This window comes from Drosophila gunungcola, unplaced genomic scaffold, assembly GCF_025200985.1.
Source record: "Drosophila gunungcola strain Sukarami unplaced genomic scaffold, Dgunungcola_SK_2 000107F, whole genome shotgun sequence".
Lineage (NCBI taxonomy): Eukaryota > Metazoa > Arthropoda > Insecta > Diptera > Drosophilidae > Drosophila > Drosophila gunungcola.
In genome coordinates this window covers 226,415-251,171 of record NW_026453269.1, presented here as the reverse complement: position 1 = coordinate 251,171, position 24,757 = coordinate 226,415, and the positions used below count along the sequence as shown (strand labels likewise).

General features: G+C 41.0%; 3 protein-coding genes across 5 annotated transcripts; 2 read left to right on the top strand and 1 right to left on the bottom strand.

Annotated features, from left to right (window-relative positions):
• Positions 1–6,045: 6,045 nt before the first annotated feature.
• LOC128265279 (NAD(P)H-hydrate epimerase) lies at positions 6,046–7,784 on the top strand. The gene is made up of 2 exons (XM_053001183.1): positions 6,046–6,825; positions 7,504–7,784. The coding sequence occupies exons 1-2, from the start codon at positions 6,221–6,223 to the stop codon at positions 7,724–7,726; spliced, it is 828 nt and encodes a 275-aa protein (XP_052857143.1). The 5' UTR covers positions 6,046–6,220; the 3' UTR covers positions 7,727–7,784.
• Positions 7,785–8,098: 314 nt separating this feature from the next.
• On the bottom strand, positions 8,099–9,763 carry LOC128265278 (RNA-binding protein NOB1). Its single transcript, XM_053001182.1, has 2 exons — positions 9,606–9,763; positions 8,099–9,535 (listed from the first exon to the last, which is right to left on the bottom strand). Exons 1-2 carry the CDS (start codon positions 9,678–9,680, stop codon positions 8,198–8,200), a joined length of 1,413 nt encoding a protein of 470 aa, XP_052857142.1. The 5' UTR covers positions 9,681–9,763; the 3' UTR covers positions 8,099–8,197.
• Positions 9,764–10,574: 811 nt separating this feature from the next.
• Positions 10,575–24,193, top strand: LOC128265280 (uncharacterized). 3 transcript variants are annotated; one of them, XM_053001184.1, is made up of 11 exons: positions 10,575–11,124; positions 11,192–14,871; positions 17,839–18,355; positions 18,416–18,513; positions 19,255–19,747; positions 20,440–20,628; positions 20,701–20,889; positions 21,318–21,431; positions 22,475–22,526; positions 22,592–22,707; positions 23,634–24,193. In XM_053001184.1, the coding sequence occupies exons 1-11, from the start codon at positions 10,714–10,716 to the stop codon at positions 23,790–23,792; spliced, it is 6,018 nt and encodes a 2,005-aa protein (XP_052857144.1). In that variant the 5' UTR covers positions 10,575–10,713; the 3' UTR covers positions 23,793–24,193. The 3 variants fall into 3 exon arrangements, with proteins under 3 accessions (XP_052857144.1, XP_052857145.1, XP_052857146.1); XM_053001185.1 differs by lacking the exons at positions 17,839–18,355; positions 18,416–18,513; positions 19,255–19,747; ... (1 more) ...; positions 20,701–20,889; positions 23,634–24,193; XM_053001186.1 differs by lacking the exons at positions 17,839–18,355; positions 18,416–18,513; positions 19,255–19,747; ... (4 more) ...; positions 22,592–22,707; positions 23,634–24,193 and adding an exon at positions 15,845–16,947.
• Positions 24,194–24,757: the final 564 nt, after the last annotated feature.

The following is a 24,757-nucleotide window of genomic DNA, read 5'->3' as shown; positions in this document are numbered from 1 at the left end:
GGTCAAAGTAATTCATAACACACACTCGATATTGAAAAAAAAATGGGGGGAATAATAACTAATTATTTCGATTAATGGAGGTTTCTGCAAGCTGCGGAGGATTAAGGGTTAGCTTACATAATTTAAGAAAAATCATTGAATTTTAAATATTTTCTTTATTTATTTACAATATTTAAGACGAAATATTCTTCAGTACATCATTTAATTGAACGCACTTTTTTATTATGCCGTCGATTAATGGCTATGAATTAATGCCAATCGTTAAATGTTTTCCTTAAGAATAACATTCAGGTTGTGTCCTTGAATTTATCTCTGCTTCCTTGATTTATCCCCAAGAATTATTTCTCGAATTATCGTTTCGGCAAATGAAATACATCTTAAGTGGGGAAAATCTCTTAAAGCATTCCACTCTGGCTTTTCCTCCTACTGTTTTTCTGTGTTTTATTCGACAAATCTCTTCCAACATCTTTTACCATTTTTTCCCCAAACCCAAGGGTTCCCTAACCAACCAACTCACATTGCAGCAAAATGTGCGGAAAGCTGAGTCAATTTGCTGACTTACACAAAAAGTGCATATGCGCAACCATTCTGGCGCCCCGGTTTTCCCAGGAAGTGCAATTTCCATATGGGTAGCTAGCTAGCTGGCAGAAAATGTACAACACTTTGCTTACGACAAACTCCCCAGTCCAGCTCGACAAAACAAGAAATAACAAAAAACAAAAAAATTAAACGCCCCCAAAAAATACTTGCAAATGCTCCAAATCTCGGGCAGAAAAGCCCGGCACAGAAGTTGGCAGTTATATCCTGGCATACTGGCATCCTGGCATCCTGGCAATGCCTCCTGGGAATTACCTTGGTTATTGTTTCAACATTTTTATCTGCCCGCCCTCGACAGCAGAAAAAATAAATGGGGAACAGGTGAGGTGATACAAGAAGAGGGGGTTCTTGGGATCCAAGAAAAAAAAAATAAAACACAACCAAAATTGGAAGAGGGGAACATTACATATGCCACGAGTGCGTTTGGGCATAAATCCCAATTTAATCCATCCGGCTTTTAGTTCTGTACATTTTCTATCTCTATTTATTTTCTGGGTTTCCCCTTTTAATATAGTATTCCCCTTTTTTTTGTGTTTGAGTATATTGTTACAGTTGTTGAAGGACCAAAAATTCAGTTTTGACTTTGTTTCTCTTTAAATAGTTCGGAATTTTTGTAGTACTTCTGCCAATGGATTTTTTTTGTTTTTGAAAAGATAGTGCTTCCCACTTTTTATTTTCATTGCAAAATGACTATTCAAAATAATTTCCTACCCTTGGGACTCACTGGTATCGTCTTTACTACTGTTATCTTTGGAAAGTATAAAAATAAATATTTATAATTAGTTGTTATAAGATAACAGATAAGAAATAACTTGTCAAATAAATACGTAACCCAAATAATCTTTATTTGATAAGTAATAAACAAATAAAACTTCCAATCTTAAAACCAATATTAATACAACAGTTTCAAATGTTTAACAAGTTTTACAAAACTATTTGTAGTGCCTTTTAAAACATATCTATAATTTTTATAAGATATTTACATTTAGTTTAAAATTATAGCAACAAAACTTAAGCAATAAAATTTGTGGCAGTGTGTTGTTCTAAATATATATATAGTGTTATGTTTTTTGACCAGCCTAGTAACCTGTGCTCCTCCTCTAGCACTCCCCAATGAATTTGCTGAATACTGTTTGGTGTCCGGCGAGCAAACATTTTCGAGTTTCGTGTTTTGTATTTTTGTGTTTTATATCTGTACCTTCAAATGCTTGTTCTGAGTGCCTACCTGCCGCTAAGCTGCGCTTCGGAACAATAAAAGATAAGCCGACTTAATCCCAATGGGGATTGCCCCCGGTCTGCGTTCGTAAAACCTGATGTTTTAGAATATTCCTGCTGCTGCTGCTTCTTTTGATTGTTTTTATTAAAATAGAAACTTATCAGTGGCCTCTGAAACACAATCGTGGCACAAAAAAGAGCACACAAATGGCATTACATGGGGGTAGAAACTTTGATAGGCGCCAGTCGCGATCGCGATTGTCGAACAAACGATTGAATCACTCGACGGCAACAACTCCGATATGCAATCAAGGTCAAAGGTTCAACAGCAGAAGCAAGAGCCTATCATGGAGTCGACTATCTGATACCCATCAATACTCATCAGCTAAAATGTGTTATAAATATTTTTACTCCACATGATTAAAAAGCAACATAAATTCTGATAGGCTTCTTAATTTTATAAATTTCTGAAGGCATAGTTAAGTTCAAAAAATATTTTAGTTAAACGTAAAAAATAGTATCAAAATATCAAGTATTTTATATGATTTTCTCAAGTAATTGTTAAATTCGGCTAAATTCTATATACCTCTTATATTTAAGGGTGTTAAAAAAAAGAAAAAGAAAATGCATAGACAAGCTCTAAATATTTATGTCTCCCCATTGAAAGAGACGGCAAAAAGAGAATGTCAACAAGTGAATGACTAAGCTTTGACCTCACATTTGTTCCCTCTCTTTCTACTGCCATACTCTTTCTCTTTCGTTCGACTTAGCTTAGTTTTGTAACCCATTCAACTTGTCACCCATTTAAACTTATCAATTTTACTTTCAGTTCTCATTTCCATTTCCCCAGCTCATGTGAATGCGATAAGCCTGCTGCTGCCTCTTTCTTTCACACTAACTCGCCGTCTCTTTCACTTCTTCTGCAAGTGTCACACAGAGAATAAGTATGTATTTTGATTGGCACTATAAATTACGTTTTTTCAGATTGAAATTCTTTTAATGAAGAATATTTTAGTGTACTATTGATTTTTATAATTAAATTTGTTTGAAGCAACCCTATTTTTTTAAGTGTAAATAAGAAGCTTTTCAATTAGCTTTGGCACAATAAAAACATCTGAAAACCGGACAATTCAACACATTGAAATGCATTTTCGACTTACGACAAAGTTAAAGTCAAAGTTTGGTTGAAGGCCAACTGCAGCTTAATTCTTCTTCTCTTTTTATCCGTTTCAGCTTTATCTTTTATAAGCCAAAGAGAAGCCCCACAAAGTGCACTAAACAGCAGATACAATAAATGCAAAAAAAAAAGTAGGTATATATAGAAAATACAAAAAAAAAAAACAGAAAAACCGCCTGTCGAGACACATTTTAGCAATAAAAGCCAACTGCGAAAGAAGTGGAAAAATATAAGAGAAAAAATAAACAACAATAGCTAAAACAATACGACGGACAGCAAATCACGGCGGCAGAAAAAGTAGAAGAAGAAGCGCGAACCAGGTAATCAGCACCACCAAAATGGAACAGTGGGTCAAAAAAATAGGCTAAGTAGGTTGCAATAAAAACATATTAAATATGATGATGTCTTTAAATCAGTAAGCCAAATAAGCTACCAAAATAGGTTTCAAAACAGCCAAAACTCCACTCAATACAAATTTTGTATATAAAATATTTTTTGTTTTGCTTTGATTTGCTTGAAAACTGAACCTATAAATGGTAAATGTGCTGCATTTGTTTAAAATTATTTCTTTTTTAATACATTCAACGTAGATAGATAATTTTGCAGTAAATTTCAGCGATTCAACCCACTGTGCCAGTTGGCAGGAAGCCGGTAAGAAGAAGCATTGGAGGGAAAAGCGAGCCAAACAAAAGGCAAAAGGTAGACGGTTGATGGTTGAAGCAGAGCAGCTGCTGCTTTTCCCTGCTTCTCTGCGATCGCGTTTACGTTTACCTGGTGTCCCTTTTTTCACCTCTCACCTTTGCTTACCTGTTCGCCTTTTGGGAAAGGAAGGAAACGAGGGGAAAAACCTTCTGCAACGACCCGGAAAATTTGCATCAGCAGAGGAAGAGGGGAGGAAATGGGAAAGAAATGCATCGAAATTCCCATGCATTTATGAGCCATTTCCATAATTTTAAAACAAAATATGAACATATGTAGGTTTATATGTCACCCCGCAAAGTGCAATAAAAGTGAATTTTAAGTGGATAATATAATTTGTTGTGTTATTCTGAGCTAATTATTAAAAATTGTTTTGTGTGTTCCATTCTCAGTTTTTTTTACATTATATACATATATATTAAATGCAACAAATAATATTACACGAATTTTTTTAAATAAACAAAAGTGTTGAAACTACTTTTAGAAAACTTTTTTTATTATATCGTTTACATTTTGCTGTGAGGAGATCGATTACCAGTTTACTCGCTATGTAATGATTTTTAAACTAAAATGTGTGTTACAGTTCTCCGATTTACGCTGCAATGAAACAGAATGGACCCTTATTTCTTGCAGTGTGAGGGTGGGAAAGGGAGTTTATCAGTATGCGGGTGGCAGGTAACAACATACAAATAATAATCCGGAAATTTCCACACTGCACAAACCAAAACGGCGAAAAAGAAACCCAATACCGAACCAAATCGAAAATAAACTGCGAAAGTAATTGTCACCCAGTAACCAAAATGTTGGTTAATATTTCCCCCCAGCCGCAAATGTTTTCCGCTTTTTTGAGCATGTAAAACCAGTGAAAGTTCTCGTCGAACGTGTCGCAACATAATTAAACATGAAAAATAACTTACCTCACTTCCAGTTTAATGTAATTCCAATTAATTGCTTGCCGAGGCGAAAACCAATTCCATTTGATTCTTGAAATAAAAAACCAAAAACACTCAGATACAACCAAAAAAAAATTATAAACGAAAATATATCTTGAGGGGTTTTTCTTAACAACTTCACATGCAATTATTTGTTGTTTTATAACTTGTTTTACTTTGTCAACTTGTGTTATTTTTTAATAATATATTTTCTTTGTTTATACAATTTCATATAAAGAATTATATTTAGTTTAATGGCTTTTAATAAAATCTGTTTTTTTTTTTGGTAATTAGTTGTTAGAAACAAGTCGTTTTTGTTTGTATATGCTCTCCTTAGTCACTTTTGTTTGTACAAACAACATTTATTTTGTAAGTTACTTTTGATCGTTTAGAATAGCCTAAAACATATTGTGATTTTTTTATTAATCATTTATAATTGTTGCATTTTTGCACTTTTGTTTGATCTACAAGCAAATACATTTTATTTTTATATTCACTTGACAATTTTTTGTAATTAAATAACTTTTAATTGTTTGTAGTTCAAAATTTGCTCATATTAAATATTAATTTATATTTCAACACATATTTGCCTTTTGAAAACAGTTTGTTGTTTATTTTGGTCTTTTTTGCTTGTAAAATTTAATTGTATTTGGAACTGAGTTATTTAAATCACTTTTTTTATGTTTTTGCTGTGATTTGTCGTAATTTGTTTTGGGGTTTGATTGCTGCTCGAAATTAGTTAATTTGTGATTGAAAGTCGTGCTGGGGAGGGCGGAGCGGGGTTACGCTCGTCGAAACAAAAACAAACACCTGCAAACTCGCGCGCAACTTGCACAAACTTGTCAAGCATTTACCGTTGTTCAGCTGCGCCTGCGCTGCGTCGACGTCGAAAAAACTTGCAACTGGCAACCTTTTTTTTCTGGATTTTGTTGCCTTTGCATGCGTGCCACTCACAGAAAAAAACAAACAAAACAGATCGAAAACCACCGATAATAAACTCCGCCGAAAAGAAACGCGACGGATAACGAAAAATGCCGACGAAACAACAACGAACCGGAGCGGAAAAACGAGACAACGAAAAACAACAAACTCGATCGACGATCAACACAGTTAGAGGTGGGGATTTGAGGTGGAGAACTATCGATGCCAATATCGATGCCAGCATCGATGTTTTCGCAACTTGGTCTTATCAATGTTCTTCCGTCTCTAAACGTTTCTCTCTTTCTGTTAGTTCGACGTTTTTCTAACATTTCTCTGTTGGAGGTGGAGAAACATCGATGCCAATATCGATGCTTTCAAAATATCGGCCTCATCAGATCACAGATCAACAAGCAAAATTAGAGATGGTGATGCCAACATCGATTGAAACATCGACGAATCGATGTTTGTTAAGAACTTGGATTGCGAGTATAACAGAAATGTTATTGCATAAAAGAATCTATTTAAGTTTATAGCCGCTGTAAAGATAGTCAGCACTATATTTTAGAGGTCTGGCAACTCGGTCGTCAGCTGTTTGAAAACTTCAAAGTTTATTTCTGAGAGAGAAATTGTAAAAATTAATTTAGCCAAGAAAGTAGACACAAATCGAAAGCCGCAATCTATGAGCCTGATTTGCCGGCAACTCGGCGTGTCCTTGAGAGCCATCACCTGCATAACCCACCCACTTGTATGGCCAGAAAAGGCAAAAAAACTCAGGGAAAACAAGCGATTTTACACCGGCAATAAGATGGACTCCAAAGATCTTAAGTACCTTAATCAAAAGGAGGCCATCGACGTGGACCAGGAGCTCTTCACGGAGTACAAGTTCAGTGTGGACCAGTTGATGGAACTGGCCGGCTTGAGCTGTGCCCACGCGGTGGCCAAGTGTTTTGCCGCCGTGAAGCATCCCCGGATCCTGGTCTGCTGTGGTCCCGGCAACAATGGAGGCGACGGACTGGTGGCCGCCAGACACCTCTCCCTGATGGGCTACACACCCACCATCTACTATCCGAAGCCCACGCCCAAGCCGCTCTTCGAGAGCCTCAGCCACCAGTGCCGCCTGATGGAGATCCCCAGTGTGGCGGAGTGTCCGTCGGTGGCCAGTGCATCCTGCAGCTACGATCTCATACTGGACGCCCTCTTTGGATTCAGCTTCAAGCCACCGGTTCGAGCGGATTTCGCCGCCGTCGTGGAGCTGTTGCAGCAGACCAAACTACCGATTGCCAGGTGATTGTTGTGCTTCTAAAGATCAGGGTTCATGGTAGCCATACTAGAGGCCAGCTATTATTTGTATGTGTTGATTTGATCAACATCTATCGACTCGCACAAAAATCTTCCAAATCAAACCAATACTTCAAAAGTTATTAGCATAAATGTAAATTGTGTGATTTTTAAAAGTTAGCTTTTGGTAGTGATCCTGCAGTTCGGCAGATGGCGCCACCTAAAAACCAATTAATTTCAAAGGGCATATTTATATTTTCCTTATTAAAATGATTAAAATTATAAATATACTAATATATAATAAATGTTTTAGTGAGTTGTCATGAAAAATACTTTTTTTTTTTGTAAAATCCATTTTACGTTTATTCTTTAATATGTATCCAGTTCTTGTTTTAGTTCAGAGTATGAAGCAAACAGGAAAATAAATTTCCAGAGTTTTTTACTTACTGTTTACTTACTGAAAAACCTATTTGGAATAATGTAAAGAATCCCTATCTTTTCTTCAAAATCATCTCCATTTCGTGAGGTTTTTCCAATATAAATTGCACCATTTAAAATTCATTTATGTGAACCACATTTAAATGTCGTATAAATCCATGTTAATGAAAAATATCAAAAGCTGAAAGGTATAGAAAGGGGCGCATAACTTGATCATTTAGTACTTATGATATGTATTTCTTGCAGTGTGGACATCCCCAGCGGTTGGGACGTGGAGAAGGGAAAAGTGGGTGAATGCGATGTGGAACCGTCTCTTCTCATTTCCCTGACTGCTCCGAAGCTCTGTGCCCGTCAATTCCGTGGCGAACATCACTATTTGGGCGGCAGATTCGTACCGCCCGCCCTGCAGCGCAAATACGAACTCAATCTACCCGTATATCCGGGCAACGAACTGTGCGTCAAGCTGTGATTTATACATTTATACAATGCATTGCAATGGCCAAATAAATAATGGATTCTTAAACGAAGGCTTTCTTCTCACTGAATGAATACATGGTGAATAAGTTAGTTGATCTCAAAAGTGACTTTGTAAGAGTGGAAAATAAAAAAATAACAAAATCTCTATTTAAAATCTGTTAATAAATATTCCATGTGAGTTTTTAAAACATTTTGCAGTAAAATTAAGTTTAGAAAAACAAGAAAAGTTAAGTCTTTACGTAAAAAAAATGTATTTCGATGAAAACAAAATTTATAAATATTTGAAAAGCTTCTCCATAAAGATTTAAAGATTTTATAAATGCCAACTTAGTTATATGGTTTTCCACATGTTTTATCTCAAACATTTGGGTTATCCCTTCTGTTTTTTTTATATATTACATATTATATAAAGTCTACGATTAGGAAGTTGGCAAAGCTTTCCAACTGAATATCACCCGACCATCTATTTGTACAAGCGATTGTAGTTCTTGCGCCGGCGGTCCTCCTCGAAGTTGTTGTTCCTGGCCCACTCCTTGAGGTTGCCCTTGGAGCGCAGCATGGCCGACTTGGAGTCGACGTCGCGCAGCACGAAGGGCGAGAACCCGGCGGTGTAGTCCTGGTCCAGGGCGTTCGTCTTGGTCTTGGCCACCCGCGACGGCATCTGGCGCGGCATGGGCTGGTCCTCGAACAGGATGGGGTTGCGCGAGTGCTTGCCGCCGTGGAAGCGCGGCAGGCTCTGGTTCTTGTACTTGTGCGTCAGCGGTCGCCTCGTATTGATGTGTATCACCTGCCGCCCGTTCTCGTCCAGACTAACAGCCACCCTTTTCAGCGTCTTGTTGCCACAGTTGGGACAGAAGACCTTGGTCATGATGCTGGTGGTTCTGTAGCAGGCATAGCAACGCAGTATGTAGGTGCGCAGCTGCTTGATGATCCGGCCATTCAAGGCGGCCAAATGGAGATTTAGCTGCTTGAGCACATTCTGCAGGGCATAATCGGTGGTCATGCAGGCCACCGGCGGCACCTCGTCCGTCTCCACCTTGCCCTCCAGCGCCTTCTTGGCCTTCCTGATGTTGGAGTGCGTGATCCAGCCATCGTCGCCCACTTCCTCTTCGAGATTTTGGCTTTGCCGGGCTGCTTGTGGCTCTGTTTCTTCGGCTTCGTCTTCCAATGGCTGGGCAACGAGGAGCTCCGCCAGCTCTTGCTCTTCCTCTGCGCTGGGAGCGCACTTGAGCTGCTCGAACAGCTTGTCCAGCTCCTCCTGACTGGGCTCATCCTCCTCTGGTTGAGTTTCCTGGCTGGGCAGAGGTTCTTTGCCAGCCAACTGAGCTTCAATGGCTGCTTTGACATTGTCTACGGGTGGGTCCGCTTCCTGCTGATCCTGGGAGCCCTCCTCCTCCTGGGAATCCTCCTCTTGGGAGTCCTCCTCCTGGGAGTCCTCCTCCTCCTCTTCTCCCTCGGGCATGTACCAGCCCACCATCCTCTTGTTGTTGGCATCCTGCATTTCCTCCGGCTTCTCCTTGGAGGCAATGGTCTGGGCCATCACGGGCTCCGTGCGCAGATGGGCGGTGCCCACGGTGTCCGCCTCCAGTTCGTATGTCAGCGAGATGACCTTCAGATCGATCCCCGAGAGACTGGCATAGTCGCCCGTCCGCTTGGCGAACTCCACGCAGTGTTTGATGCTCTCGGCGCGGGGTTCGCGCACCTGCAGGTCAAAGGGCAGCACGCAGAGGCGTCGTATTTGGCGCTTGTTGCGCACCTCGGCCACCACATCCGGCACGGTGAGCACCTGATCGGCATATTCCTGGAGGGGATTGGTTCGGTATTTACTACTATTTACAAGGTGATTCCCAGCGGAAATAGTCTTAACTCACGTTCAGGGGCACGGCGTTTATGAAGGCGGTGGTGTCCGCCACCAGGAACTTGATCTTTCCACTCGATTCGGCCATTTTGCGGTGTAAATTCTCACATGAAAACCAAAGCAAGGCAAAACATAAAAACAATTCTGCACGTGTCGGTATAAAAGTGTGACCAGACCGTTACAAACGTGCTATTGGAGATGGTAAATAGCAAAGGTATTTTTTAAGTTTAAGTCAATCATATATATTAAAATTAAAAAAAAATGAAGAAGTATTAGCATTACATGCTATTCTTGAGAAATTTTGACGTCTTAGAGATTTTTTTATTGATGTAAACCTCACCTTGTACATATGAAAAATGAATTTTAAAAACATATCTGTTCCTAAAAATTTTAAATCTGCAGAAAACTTGTAACTTAATTGCTTGCTGAAAACAAATGGCTTACCAAAGGTTTTTATTTGCAATTGATAACATTTTCAGCATACGATTTTTATTTTACGGTGTGAAAATGTACATATATAACCATATTTTTTTTCCGGAAAGACTTTCAATCGTTCATTCAAACTTAACTGCAATTTAATTGTTAACTTTCTTTCTATTTACATATGCCTCACCAGGTAAATCTAGCTAACGGATTATGTATTTTAAAAACTTTGCAGCTTTAAAAAAAATGAATTTATGTTGTTGCTAACAATGCAAGTTTTTTGATTTGAATCAATAGCATAATAAGGGTTTCCATTAGAAATCGATTACATTTTTAACAATAGACTTCAATTTTACGCTGCTATTCATATATAATAAAAATAGCTTAACAATTGAAATCGTTTTGAAAATTAAAAAACATGCCATGGAACATTCTAGTATATTTTTGGCGATAACTTGTGTCATTAAATCAGCCCTGCGCTACGGTCACACTGCCGTTCTGTCAGCGGCAAGTGCCATCTCTAGTTTTCAAGCCAAAAATGGCGAAGTTTTCACTCGTATTTTGTTCAGATTGTGAGCTGATTTTGTGAGCGGGGCACACAAATAACCGGACTTTTTCGCCCGGATTCAGTGAAAAGGCATTTGCCAATTGTCAATTGCCAATTGCAGCACTGCGAGAAAGCAAAAGCGACATCCGCGATGTGGAACCAGTGGCAGCAGGCGGCTGCAGTAGCGGCGCCGATGAGCGCTCCCCCGCCGCAGCCATCGGTGCCTCCGCCCCTGCCCGACGCCCCGCCCCCTCCGCCACCGTCCGATGGGGGCGCCCTTGCAGGCGGCGGAGGAGGTGGCGCTCCATCAGCCACATCCGTACAAGCGGCAGCTGCCCAGGCAGCCACAACTGGAACAACCACCACCGCGGCGGCGGCGATGGCTTTTAACCCCTATAGCAGTGGACAGGCCACAGGGGCGGGCAACCCCTACGAACAGTATACGGCCGCCCAGTACGCGGCCATGACCCCGGAGCAGCAGTACGCCCTGCAGCACCACTGGCACCAGTGGCAGACCTACCAGGCGGAGTACGCCAAATGGCATGCCCAGTACGGCGAGCAGGTGGGTTTTATTTATCCATCTATCTAGTATATACACCTGTATTAACTTATAACTTGAACCATTGCAGTACAAGCGTGAAATGGCCGCCGCCGCTGCTGTGGCCACCAATCCCGCTGTACAGGGCGTGCCCGCTCCAGTGGCCGCCGTGGTTTCACCCGCTCCCGTTGTGCCCGCTGTTGTTGTGCCCGGGCCACAGGCCTATCCCGTTGCCCAGAACTATTACCAGGGCATGTCGGCCGTCTCACCGGCACCGGCGACCACACCGAATCCCATGCAGAATCCCCTGCCAGTGGGTGGTGCGCCACTACCGGGCAAGATCATGGCCCAGCCGCAGATGTACAACCAGCCGCCGCCGCCACCACCCTACAAAAGTGGCTATCAGATGTCCAATCAGAGCCAGGGCAATGACAACAACCAGCAGCATCAGGGCATGTGGTCGGGACCGCCACCCATGCAACAGCAGCAACAACAGCCGCCATCGAATCGGTATGGCGGACAAATGAACTACAATAGTGGCGGACAACCGGACAACCAGGGCTTTCCCAATCTCCAGCAGCCGCCACCTTCGCTGCAGAGACCACCACCGCAACAGCAGCAGCAGCTGCAAAACAACAACAACATGGACAACAACAACCAGCAGTGGGGCAACAACAGTCAACGAAGTAGTCGTCCGCCCTGGGAAACCAGTGGTCCGCCGCCCGATAACTTTGGGCAGCAACAACAACAACCAGGACGCTGGGATGGTCCACCGCCGCAGAATGATAACAACAATCGCTGGAATGGACCACCTCAGGTCATCAACAACAACAACGACAACAATCGACGCTGGGATGGCCCGCCAAATCAATCACAATCTGTCGGAGATCAGCAACAGATTCAACAGAATCAAAACCAAAATCGCTGGATGAGCGGACCACCACCGCCCAGCGATCAAAACCGCTGGCTGAGTGGACCGCCGCCGAACATAAATGAGCAACAAGAGCACCAAAACAGTAACAGTACCCAGCCACAGCTGAATCCCCGCCAGAATCGTTGGCAGAACAACAATTCGGATGCGGAGCCACCGCCAATGAGGAACAACAACAATAAGCAGAACAACTTTCAGAACAATCGCAAGAGTTGGGGGCAACCGGACGAAAGAGGAATGGGTGGAGGAGATGGTAACCAGAACCAGAATCAGAATCTGAATGCTGCCCAACGCAACCAAAGCCCATTCACCAAGAACTCTCAGTCCGATTTTGGTCCAGATGGCAATGACAACAATAGCAACAACTTTGGCCAGCGAACGGGCAACTTTCAGGGCAACTATGGCAATAGTTATAATAACCAGGATCAAGGTGGAGGCAATTTTGGCGGAGGTGGATCAGGAGGAGGCAACCCAGGCAGAGATAACTTTGCCAACCGCGGACCTGACAACTTTGGCAACAACAACAATGGCAACTTCAATAACAACAATCGCCGGCAGAGCAATCGCTGGGATAACAATCGCAACCAGGGTATGCAGGGATACTCGGATGAGAGGGGAGTCGGCGGAGGAGGAGAATCAGGATCAGGCAATGATTCTGGTCCAGGAAATTTCAACCAGAATCGCGGCAATTTCAATCAGCGCAACAACTTCAATCAGCCGCCACAACAACAACAGCAGCAGCAGTCGTCTCAAAATCAACCCCCGCAGCAACAAAACCGCAACCAACAGCAGGCTCCCGATCTGGATGAGGCCAGCTTTGATCGCCTGTTCGACCAGTGGGAGCAGCAGTTCGAGGACTGGAAGCGGGCCAACGCCAATCATCCGGATCGCGATGAGTATCGCCGCTACGAGGAGGAGTTCGAGAAGCAGCGCCGTCGCATTGCCGAGCGCAGGGAGCAGATGCGGCGACGTCGTCAGCAGCAGATGGCTGCTGGTGCTGGTTGTGGTGTTGGTGGCTCTGGAGGATTGGCCACAGACTCTATGCCCAAAGAAGGGGGCATGGCCAAGGCGGGGCAGGAGGAGGATGAGGAGGAGGAGGAGGATTTGGAGGAGCAGGAGCCAAAGGAAACATTCGGTGGTGGTCCAAATTTCGCTGAACAGGTATCCAATTTTGGCCACCAAGGCAACAGACAACACGGACATCCTGGCCACTTTGCGAATGAGAATCGCGGCTTCAACAAGGGACCGCCGCCACAGGGAATGCAGAATCAATACCAAACCGCCCAGCAAGCTATACAGGAGATGCCTGCCATGGACAAGCCAGTCCAGGAGCAGTCAGCCAAGCCAGTTGCTCCTCCAGCTCCCCCGATAGCGCCGCCATCCCTGCCGCCGCCCGATGTTGCCGTTGCCGCTCCCGTTGCCGTTGCCCCAGTGGTTGTGCCCGCTCCGCCAGTGGCGCCGCCAACGCAGCCACCTTCGATCTCCAGCAATCTCGGCAAGCGCCGACAAACAAGTACGGCTGCAGCTGTGCCCACGCCCGCCAAGCAGGTGAAAGAGGAGGAGCCCATATTCACCATTTCCCTGGACGACGACGACGACGACGAAGATGAGGACGAGGATAATGAGCAGCCGGCGTTGGAGACGCCGATGGGTAGCATCTTCAAGAAGAGCGATGGCATACCGGGTCTGGACTTGGTGGCAGATGGCACCGACGGCAAAAATGCGTCCTCGGTCTTCGATGTGGGCTCCGAGCAGGCAGTGGAGAGTAGTAGTCAGCCTGCAGGCCCCCAAGCCGCCAGCAAGACCAACGAAACCCTGAGCAATGTGCTCAAAGATCCCAACTTCTTCAACAATCTCACCCAGGCGGTGGCCAATGTTCAGGAGCGCGAGCAGCGCGATCGCCAGCAGCGGGAGGTTAGGGATCAGGCGCAGGATCAGGAGCAGCAGCAGCAGCAGCAACAGCAGCAGTCGGCAGATCACGAAACTGGAGCAGATGGACGTCCATTGTCCTTTACCGAGTGGCAGCGCAAGAAGAATGGCGGTAACGATGGCAAATCGCAGGATTCCCATGGCACCCACAGTCCCAGTGGCAGTGAGCCGGCGGAGCATAGTGGACAGGCTATGAATCAAGGCGGACCTGGTGCGGGTCCAGGTCCCAACTCACGCGGTCCCAACGATGGACCGCCAACGTCGCGATTTGACAACTTTGGACCGAATCAAGTGCCTGGCAACAACTTCGTTGACTTCGATGGCAACAATGGCCCCGGTCCCGGTCCAGGTCCCGGTTTCTATCCGCCTGGCCGGAACTTTGGACCACGTGGCCCCAACTTTGGACCCAACTTTGGCCCCGGCCCGGGACCGCATTTCGGTCCCAATGGACCGCATTTCGGACCCAATGGACCGCATTTCGGGCCGGGACCAGGCAACTTCCGGCATAGTGGCCCCAATTTTGGGCCCAACTTTGGACCGAACTATGGTCCGCGTAACTTTGGACCTCGCGGACCCGGCGGCGGTCCCTTTGGTCCACCGCGACGCGATGACTTTGGTGGGCCACCACCTTTTGGCGGTCCAGGCGGACCTGGACCCAACTTTGGCCCAGGCATGGGACCCAATGGCCCAAGGGGATTCAATAATAATGGCGGCAACGGCGGTGGACCCAGCTGTGATAATCCCTTCCGCCGGCAGGGAGGACCTCCAGGTGGGCCCGGTTTCGACGACGATGGTCTGGGCGCACCGCCACCACGAGGTGGCCCCAGGAATTTCCAACAACGCAACAGCTTTGGTGGTGGTGGAAATCCAGGAGGACCCAACATGAACCACCGGAAAAACTGGAATGACGGGTATGTGTCCTAAATCTATTTCTAAGTTTTATTTTACTTGATTAACTCGTTTTTCAAAACATTTTGAACTATAGTATATATACGTATATAGAAAGTTATGTCTTGACAAAAAAATATTGGGGGAAAGGGGGGAGAAGGCGCTTTCCCCCTTTTCAACTCTTTTTGCTACAAACCCAAAATCAATAGTCTGATTGTCAAAAAAAAAAAAAAAACAAATGTTACATAATCTTTTCTAGATTTCCCCTGATTTGAGCCTCGTATTATCTGCATAAATAATATTATTTCATATGTATGTACATGTGGGCAAAGTTAATTGAGGGCTGCATGATTGACAAGTTGGCTTTAAAAGGCTTTTTTATTAAATGTTTTGGTAAATTACAGTTGCTATTTGAATTTATAGTTAATGTTTTTATTGTTAAAACTAATAAAATACACGCACACAAAGAGGGAAATCGCTTAAGTTTCTAGAAATTTTTATAAATTAAATGAATTTGTTGTCCGAGGTTACTAAATATTGTGGGGGGTTCGGTTTCATATAAATTACCAAAATATTTTGTATGTTCTTATTGAGAAGAATATATCCGAAAATGATGTCCGTTTAAAACCGATTGAAATTCAGAAATAAACTATATTTGTTGTTTTTGAAGAAAAAACCATTGAGAGTTAATTCGCTCAGCCCCCCCTTTCCCACACTTTGTCCCTTTTTGCTCTATCTGTATTGATATCATCCAATTTTATGTAGTTAAATTGCGATGGGCCTTTTTTTCTTGTTATCGTTAATGCTGGAATTTCGATTCCAACCCCGTTTTCTCTTCTTCTCTTCTACTTCTATGCAATACTGAAAAAATACTCAAATATAAATGTCAAAAAAAAAACAAAAAAAACCAACACAAAACGAATATGTTACCGCTGGTATTGATTGCTATATACACACTCACCGATCTATGTCTGATCTGATCCATTGTCTGAGCAGCAAGAAAAAGGGCGGTAAAAACCAACAGCAACAACAGCAGCAGCGCAGGAACTGAGCTCTGAGCTCTGAACTCTTAAAATCGGGATTAGATTATTAGGGGCGGCTATGGAAAGGGCAGATCATAGCCCCCCCCTAAAAAAGATATATATATATCTTATCGCAGATCGCAGAGTCCAGACGCCAGACAAAGACCTACGTTAAGATATTAAGGATAAACACATCTGCAAACATCCACAGATCACGAATATGAAAAACAAAATGTACTGAGAATAATTTTGCTGCTCGAATCTGAAATTATTTATTCTCTTTTTTTTACTTGCTGTGCAACAACACTCGAAAATAGCCCGAGTCATGGATTCATTACTTTATTGTTTAATTTTTAGTAGCTTAAAACTTGACGCTGTTAAATCATTTTTTTAGTTCCAATCCATTTTATTGAAAGCAAACATTTGGGGTCGTTTTCTCAATGTCAGGTTAAGCTTTGACATTTGATCTGACTAAAACCTCATAACTAGAGGCAGTGTTCTAGTTAAAGTTTGTCAGTTGGCGAAACACAAAATAGAAAAGAAATGTTCGATTGCTTTTCTATTTCAGGACCTGAAATATTTGTAAACCTTAACATGACATTGAGAAATCGGTCCCAAGTCTCGCACAGTGGAATATGTAATTCTTTTATAGCGCGAAGTTATCTAAATCGTATATGTTAAATATATACAATGGAATAAATATCAATAAAGGAAGATAAAACAAAAGTAATGTTATTGGGGGAACAACATGTTGCAAAAGCCCAGTAGAACGGTCCGAATTTGGTAAGCAGTCCGTCTGTTTTGAAATTTTGGCTATTCCGCACTCTATCCTAATAATATTTCCGATTGCTAAACAACAAGGTTCTGGTTTAGTTTTAAGTATAGCTATTATACTCTTATGTCTAAGGGGTTCGGTCTTAAGCTCTCTGTTCAACTGCTGAAAAACTCGACAAAGTTTTTACATTTGTTACTGTTATGGTTTTTCGTTTACCGATTTAATGGGGCACTTATAACTTGAGAATTTCACTTGATGATGTTTTGATTACAAGTATAAGCCGTCTGCTTTTGGTTCTGTCCGCTTCTGTTATTTCGATTTTAAATCTTAAAAATAACATGTAAATTAGAATCTCACTTAAATGCTGTAATATTTTAAATAATTTGATTAGTTTTTGTCCGATATATGTCTTTTATTAATATTTGCTGACATTCATTAAATCAAGAAACCACCTTTTACAAATTTTCCTAGTAACAAAACTTATGTCCGATCAACATAATCTTTGTGGTCCGTTGCCAATGCTTAAACTTAAACTTAAATTAAATAAATTTTTAAAATTATATATGAAAACCTAGCGAAATTTATTTAGCAAATTACAAGAAGATATACTAAGATTACTTTTAGGTTTTGTCCGTTTACTTATTTAACTTTAAATAAAGCCCAAGTCGTCCGATTTGTTTAAGCTTTAAATAAGCATATGCCAAAATAATAATGGTGCAATTTTTAAAAACATATTTTTAACCTTCCCTTGGGAAGCTATTTATAAGCAATGCAGTTCTGTCTAGTCTAAGTTTAGGGCCAAATAGTTTATGTATCTATATATGCTCGCCTGCATTTTTTGGGCAGTGGGACATGTAGTTTGCGCACCCGTCCTTCCGTCCCCTGCCACGCCCCCTATTTTTATACAAACAACAACTATTTTAGTATATTTCAACCCAAGTAAAAGTTCAAGTGTTTTTCTTTTGGTTTTTAAAAAAAACATTAAAAACCTCTAAAAAAAAAAACAAAAAACGAAAAATTTAAAAATATATATATAAAACAAAAAAAAAAACAACTGCTAAACAATGCCACAAAAACAAAACCGACGAATGTAACGAACCAATTGTATACTTAAATCGCCAATGGTGTGCACCACCCACCCAACTTTCATCATCAAAAAAAAAAAAAAAAAAAAAAAAAAAAAAACCATAAAGGCCGGAGCAACTGCAGCAACAACAACCATTCCCCAACAACCGCAATCAACAGCCCATATATCGACCGATGAAGGTGTTCGACTATTCCAATAACACGACAACAGCCGCCAAGGTGATCGATTATGGCCACAAGTCGGGCGATGGTAACCCCATCGATAGGCCTTCCGGCGGTCCGTCTCCCACTGACAGAATGCCGGAATATAGACCCATGAAGACCTTCGAGTACGGCCACGCCTCGTTTTCGGCACCGAATCGCATGGGAATGCAAGGAGGAATGGGAATCGGACAAGGAGGAGGAGGTGGAGGTGGAGGTGGAGGAGGAGGAGGAGGAGGAGGAGGAGGAATGCCTGGAGGATTTGGAGGGCCCAGTGGGCCAGGTGCTACCAATAACAAGCGAAAAAATAAAAGAAAGAACAAACAGCTTAAGAGGGAGGAGCGATTGCAGTTCCATCAAAATCGACAGCTCCAATCGGTTACGGTTAACGAAAGCGGGTCAACAAATCCCGAACAGGATGAGGTAAGTTGTGGTCAGCCAAAAGAAAGTTGAGGCTTTAATCCTGGTTACGATCTTTCCCAGCAGCAGCAGGAGCAGACGCAGGAAGATTTACAGGATCAGTGCGATGAGGGCACAGCAAATGAGCCCAATGATCTGGAAGATATTTCCGATGGTGAAGAGTAAGTCGAATAACAGATTGAAATGTATAAAACGCTTTACAGGCTGGTTGTAAACGATACAGCCGCTGCATCGTTTTCAACGAGCTTTCAGATATTTTTTTAAATTTTTTAACTTAATATTCTTTTTGTTTATCATTAGTAGAATGACAGATTGAAATGTATTAAACGCTTTACAGGCTGTTTGTAAACGATGCAGCGGCAACCTTGTACAATACAGCCGCTGCATCGTTTTTATCCCGCTATAAGACTTTAAAAAATCATTAAACTGATTATTCTTTTTATTTATTATTAGTCGATAATTTAAATGTATTAAACGCTTTACTGGCTGGTTGTAAACGATACAGCGGCAGCCTTGTACAATGTAGTCGCTGCATCGTTTTTAGCCAGCTTTAAGACATTGAAATATCATCAAATTTATTATTCTTTTCATTTATCTTCAGTGGAATAACAAATTTAAATGTATTAAACGTTTTACTGGCTAATTGTAAACGATACAGCGGCAGCCTTCTACAATGCAGCCGCTCCATTGTTCTTAATGAGCTTTAAGATCTTTATAACTCATTTAAATTATTATTCTTTTCATTTATTATTAGTGGAAAAATAGATTTAAAAGTATTAAACGCATTACAGGCCGGCTATAAACGATACAGCGGTAGCCTTGTATAATACACTTTTCAACCAGCTTTAAGTCCTTGGAAAAAATCAATAAACTGATTGTTCTATTCATTTATTCATTATTAGCAATCTAACGCCACTGGACTGCGATGACGACGACGAAGAGCTCCCACCGCCACCTTCGATGAGCAGATGGAATCAGGGAAATTTGCAGCCGCAGTTTAATCCACCAAATCAGGCTAAATTCTTTCCCGCAAACCGCGACAGAGTGGTCCCGGCGCCACCAACCCTGTCGCTATTCCCCTCGGCAGCCATTGCCAATGAGCAACTTCCCAGCCCAGTGACGGCTAGCCATCTGGAGATGACCGTGCCAACCAATGAGAACCGCAATACCATTTCCGTGGACGATGTGCTCTTGAATCCCGGCCGCATGACCCGTCCCAAGCGCATCTGCATCATTTTGCGAGGCCCTCCTGGCTGCGGCAAATCGCACGTGGCTCGTCTCATCAAGGAAAAGGAGCTGGAGATGGGTGGCGCCAATCCGCGCATCCTCAGCATCGATGACTATTTCATCATCGAGAACGATTACGAGGAGAAGTGTCCCAAGACGGGCAAAAAGGTGAGAGCTGTTCAAACCTTGAGTGTTTAGGCATTGTCCGTCCGTCAAAGAATTACATATTTTATAATTCTTTTTTTTATTTATTAGTTTAGATAAAAGCAAAAATACTTTGCATTGAGTTAAGTGAATTACATATATCATCCATTAGCTATAATTTTAAATTAATTAATTTTTTTTTGTAACTGTCTTGTCCTTTAATTTGTCCGTAAATTCTTCTGTTCGATAAACAGGTAAAAAATATGGGCCAAGATAAAATAAAAGCAAAAATGTTAAATATGCTTTGATATAAAATATATAACATCCATAATTTATACATTTTAATGAATTTATGTTTTTTGAAATATCTTGTCCTTTAATTTGTCCGTTAACTTTAATTAAGTTTTAATTCATATTCGATAAACAAGTAACTAATTAAGACAAAGATAAAATAAAAACAAAAATGGTCAGAATGTTGAATGTTAAATGTGTGTTGATTAGAAAAATAAGTCATCCATAATTTATAAATTTTATGATTTAAAAGCTATGTTGTCCGTTAATTTCCCGTCAATTATATTATTTTTTAGTTAATATCAACAAGCAAATCTATTACATTTTTCGTAATTATAAAAAACAATTGCCAAAAATTGACAGAAAATTTTAAACTTATTCGAATAGTACAAGTTTAGGTATAATTCTTCCATTACTTCTTGCAGATACCCAAAAAAGAGATACTGTATGAGTACGATGATAGCATGGAGGAGACCTACATGCAATATCTAATCAAATCGTTCAAGAAGACGCTCAGCGATAATCTGTACGATTTTATAATAGTGGACTGCAACAACAATTCGTTGCGCACGCTGAATGAATTTTATTGCCACGCCAAAGATTCCAATTTTGTGGTGGGTTTACAATCGACTAACTAGTGTTCATTGCGAGGATTATTATATAAACGTTTTCCGTGTTTATTAAAGCCCTACATCGTGGACTTGCACTGCGATCTGGAGACGTGCCTGGGTAGGAACTCGCATCAGCGCAGCGAGGATGAGATTCGCGTGGTGCTGGACAACTGGTGCAATACGCCGCTGCAGTACATCAAACTGGACGTGGGCTCCCTGCTCGAGAACGTGGTCGAGATGGAAGATGTTGAGGACATGGCTACGGTAACTATGCAGCACTAAGGCGGTGGTGCGATGAAAATTCACCCCGCGATCAGGATCTCAGCAGCTGGTGGGGGCTTTCGGGCAGAGCCGAAAAACTCTAGTCAAGATTACCATAGTTTTTAAGAAGGAACGCAACCTGGCCGGGCCAAGTTCTTTCACAACAAACTGAAAAAAAAGAAAAGAAAATGCTAATTCAAATTCAAAGCGATAGCGAAATCAGCAATCCTAGACTAAGTTTCTTCACATAGAACCGAATCCATATATATATGGGATATATATCCCAGAACCCCATTTATGACATGCAATAAATATGCGCAATTGTAGCCTTAACCATAAGTTTAAGCTCATAGTAAAGGCAACTCGGCTGCTTAAGCTGCTCGAAGAAGCGAACGTTTTGTTGATTTATGGCGGCTTCGTTTCACTTTCAGGACGACAATGCCTGTACCGACGATGGGGTCACAGCAGGACCATCAGCATCCGCATCCGAGGATGCAATTGCCGAGGAGACGGACGACAGTAACAGCGCCGACGCGTCCAACGATGTAAGTGTTACCACGTAATTGCATTGCATCGACTGATTGGATTTATTTTGAGAAATATGTGCGACGCAAATGGGTTTTCAATTGCATCACCCAGCTTGTTTGCGTATATAATATGGGAGTTTTCATGTCCAATTTGTTTTACAAGTATCGTTTAAATTTTAATTAGAATTTAATATGTGTTCAAAGTTCTTAAAAATTGTTTTCTGCTTTGACATGCATTTTTTTCTATGTCTAATTTGTAGCATTTGAATTATGATTTACAATTTAAATTTTTACATTGGTTCAATGTTATACTTATATGTAAACATACGTTTTCTTTAACCTTGTTTTCTTCGAATTTTCTATATAATATTCTTCCTAACTCATTATAATATTATTTGGGCAAGTATGCCATTTTCTATGTCCATTTGGTTAAACACAAATATTGTAGCATTTAAAATATGATTCACAATTTAAATTCTTAGATTTCTTTATTGTTAAATTTTTTTTGTAAACTTATTTTTTTTTACTTGTACTAATATATCAATTTACCCTAGTGCTATTCTTATAACAATTAAACATAATTAAAGTATTTACTGTCTACTCACAATTTAGCAGTTTAACTTGTCATTTGACATTTACATTTTTATGGAATTGGTTTTTATTTAACCTTGCGCTATTCCTATTAAAGAAATCCTATCTAATAGCAACCCTAAGTACTTGTGTTCGGAAAATTACACATTTTTATTTCACTTAAATGTAGTAAAAACCGAATATTAGTTAAAGTAATTGATCATTTATATTATTAAGTGATATTTAGCACCAGTAGTTTGTAGTCAAGTCATGATTTTGGCCCTAAATTGATCCAGTCAGTCAGCAGAAACGTAGAAACGTAGAAACGTAGAAACGGGGAATCGGTGGCTGTTTTGGGGCTATGGGCTAAAGTCTGGGCTTGGTGTCGGTGTAAATACTCCTCTAAATTGATCCTGAAATTCTCCCATTGCACTCTGTTTAATCCGGCTCCTCCTCCCGAATCGTGCGTGTTTCGCGTCCTCCACGTGCAGTGCGGCTTCCTGAAAAGCAAATGGGAATGTGACCACACCGAGGCCAATTTGGGTGAGTCCTTGTCAGCTTGGCCCTTGTTTCACCCCATCGAACTAATTGAAATCCTCCATTTCCAGCCCGCTTGGATGGCACCAAGCGTCTGATGCAGAGCCGCAGGACGGCAAGCATGGCCGACTATCTCCAGCTGGAGGATTGGGAACCGCCCAGAACCTCGGCCAATGGCAAAAAGCGAGTGAGTACTGAATAAGTGATTGGTCGAGAAATAGCGCAACACATTAAGTTCTAATAAGTCTTAAAAATAAACTGCAAACATTATTAAAGTATAGGTATTAATTCCATACAAAATAATATAATCCCTATCCTTTTTAGTTTCATTTCTATACCAAAGAGTCTTAAACCACATAAGTTTTATTTTAATACTTTTGTTAATTTATTTTAATACTCATCTTATTGAAAATTTTAAAATTCATGTAACAACAGTTTAGTTTCTATGAAAGTTTTTTCTTTGGTTTAGTAACTTAACACAAAATATAGCATTTTCTACATGAAAGAGAAGAAGATAGCTAGCTTTATAGCTCTCTCTTTTGTGTATCTTTACAAAAATCTTTTTTTAAATATCAATGTCATTTAGTTCTTAATTTTTGCTCATGTTTATGGCTCTTATGAATTTTAAGTTTTTAAGATTTTTACAGACTATAAGAAAAATAAATTTGTAAAACATTAAATTATAAAGGTTTTTACAGATTATTAGTATCCTATCTTCCTATAGCCACCAAACCAATCTTAACTGTCATTTCTATGTTTTCTTAAAAGTATAACGTAAATTTTGTCACTTAATATGTTAATGCTTTAACTTTATTGATTTGTTTAATATACTTATAATAGTTCAATGCTTTAGAGCCTGAATAATAATAAACAAATTTTTTTATTATGTTTTTGCGCATGCATACTTACCAAAATACTTAAGTAAATTTAGTTTCGTTGAATTATAAGGTAAGATATATTTTAAGTTAAGGTAAGGTAGGATACATTTAAGAATATCAGTCTAGAATAAATTAACCCTATTGACTAAGCGTTTTTTTCGACCCCAAAAAACGTTTCTTGAGGGCATTTTCCCATCCAAAAGTCTCAAACTAAAACCCATTTTATCCATTTCAGGTGCGTTGGGCTGACATCGAGGAGAAGCGGTCGCAGGAGAAGATGCGCGCCATCGGTTTCGTGGTGGGCCAGACCGACTGGAACCGCATGATGGATCCCAATGCGGGCAGTCGGGCCCTGAATAAAACCAAATACATTGAGCGCATCAAACGCCGCTAGCTGGCAATCACAATTACAGCCACGCAAGCTCACAGCATTTGCACTAACCACTAACCACCAACCACCAACCACCAAAACACGGTCTACATTTCCACATGGGGATCACCATCCGATTTCAATAGGCTCAAAGGAAACCCCGAATTACGTTTAATCATCATTTAACATCAATCATCAATCATCCCAATGCAATCAGTATAATTTCGCAAAAATCAGTCATTTGTAGTGCTGCATTTACGAAACGAATTCAATTTCGTCGATCTGATCACACACGAACATCCGCAACTACTATCCTAAATCATCCTAAACAAATAGAATAAATATGGATCTGTTTTAAATTGTATATAATATGAAATTATATCCAACGATTTTTTTTTAGATTGACGAAATATAAATGAAATGTATATTGACATAATGTTTTTTTTTTTTGTATAAGTTGGCGGTTTGGGGTCATCGAACTCTGTTCCGCTGTTAACAACCATTGACAGCTGTTCATTTTGGGGGCGGTGGGCGTGGTCGAGTGGGTGGTGGGCATCGCATGTGTGTTCTCACATGCTTGCCAAGCTGAATTACAGATGACGGCTTCAGGCAGAGTTGCACAACATCATCATGGATTTTGGGGGTGGGGTGGGTCAACACCCGACAGGGTGTTGGATGAGGGGGGGTGGATGAGGGGGAGTTGGATCGGGAGGAACACCACCAAGTAAAGAATGGCTCGCACTCTCGAGCACACAAACCCATTGACAGTCAGAGCTGAGTGCTAAGTAGGTTAAAAGTGAACTAAAAAACAAAAAAATAAGTGAGTTTTCTTAAAAACAAATCACTTTTTTTTAATAATTTTATTTTGTTTTCTTAATTCACTAGGGTTATAGTTATTATTTTTATAATTGAAGTTTGTTCTTTAGTCTTACAAAAATTTAATAAAATACTTATTGACAGGTTTCTTAATGAAAAAAAATGCAATTCTA

What these genes read in the sequence shown, in the direction of transcription:
- LOC128265280 (XM_053001184.1), top strand. Translation starts at nt 10,714, where the DNA reads ATGTGGAACCAGTGGCAGCAGGCGGCTGCAGTAGCGGCGCCGATGAGC. An exon ending in GATATTTCCGATGGTGAAGA is followed by an intron (nt 18,514 to 19,254) that starts GTAAGTCGAATA and finishes ATTCATTATTAG; the next exon opens with CAATCTAACGCCACTGGACT. An exon ending in GCGCCGACGCGTCCAACGAT is followed by an intron (nt 21,432 to 22,474) that starts GTAAGTGTTACC and finishes CTCCACGTGCAG; the next exon opens with TGCGGCTTCCTGAAAAGCAA.
- LOC128265279 (XM_053001183.1), top strand. Translation starts at nt 6,221, where the DNA reads ATGAGCCTGATTTGCCGGCAACTCGGCGTGTCCTTGAGAGCCATCACC. An exon ending in ACCAAACTACCGATTGCCAG is followed by an intron (nt 6,826 to 7,503) that starts GTGATTGTTGTG and finishes TATTTCTTGCAG; the next exon opens with TGTGGACATCCCCAGCGGTT.
- LOC128265278 (XM_053001182.1), bottom strand. Translation starts at nt 9,680, where the DNA reads ATGGCCGAATCGAGTGGAAAGATCAAGTTCCTGGTGGCGGACACCACC. An exon ending in TAAACGCCGTGCCCCTGAAC is followed by an intron (nt 9,536 to 9,605) that starts GTGAGTTAAGAC and finishes AATCCCCTCCAG; the next exon opens with GAATATGCCGATCAGGTGCT.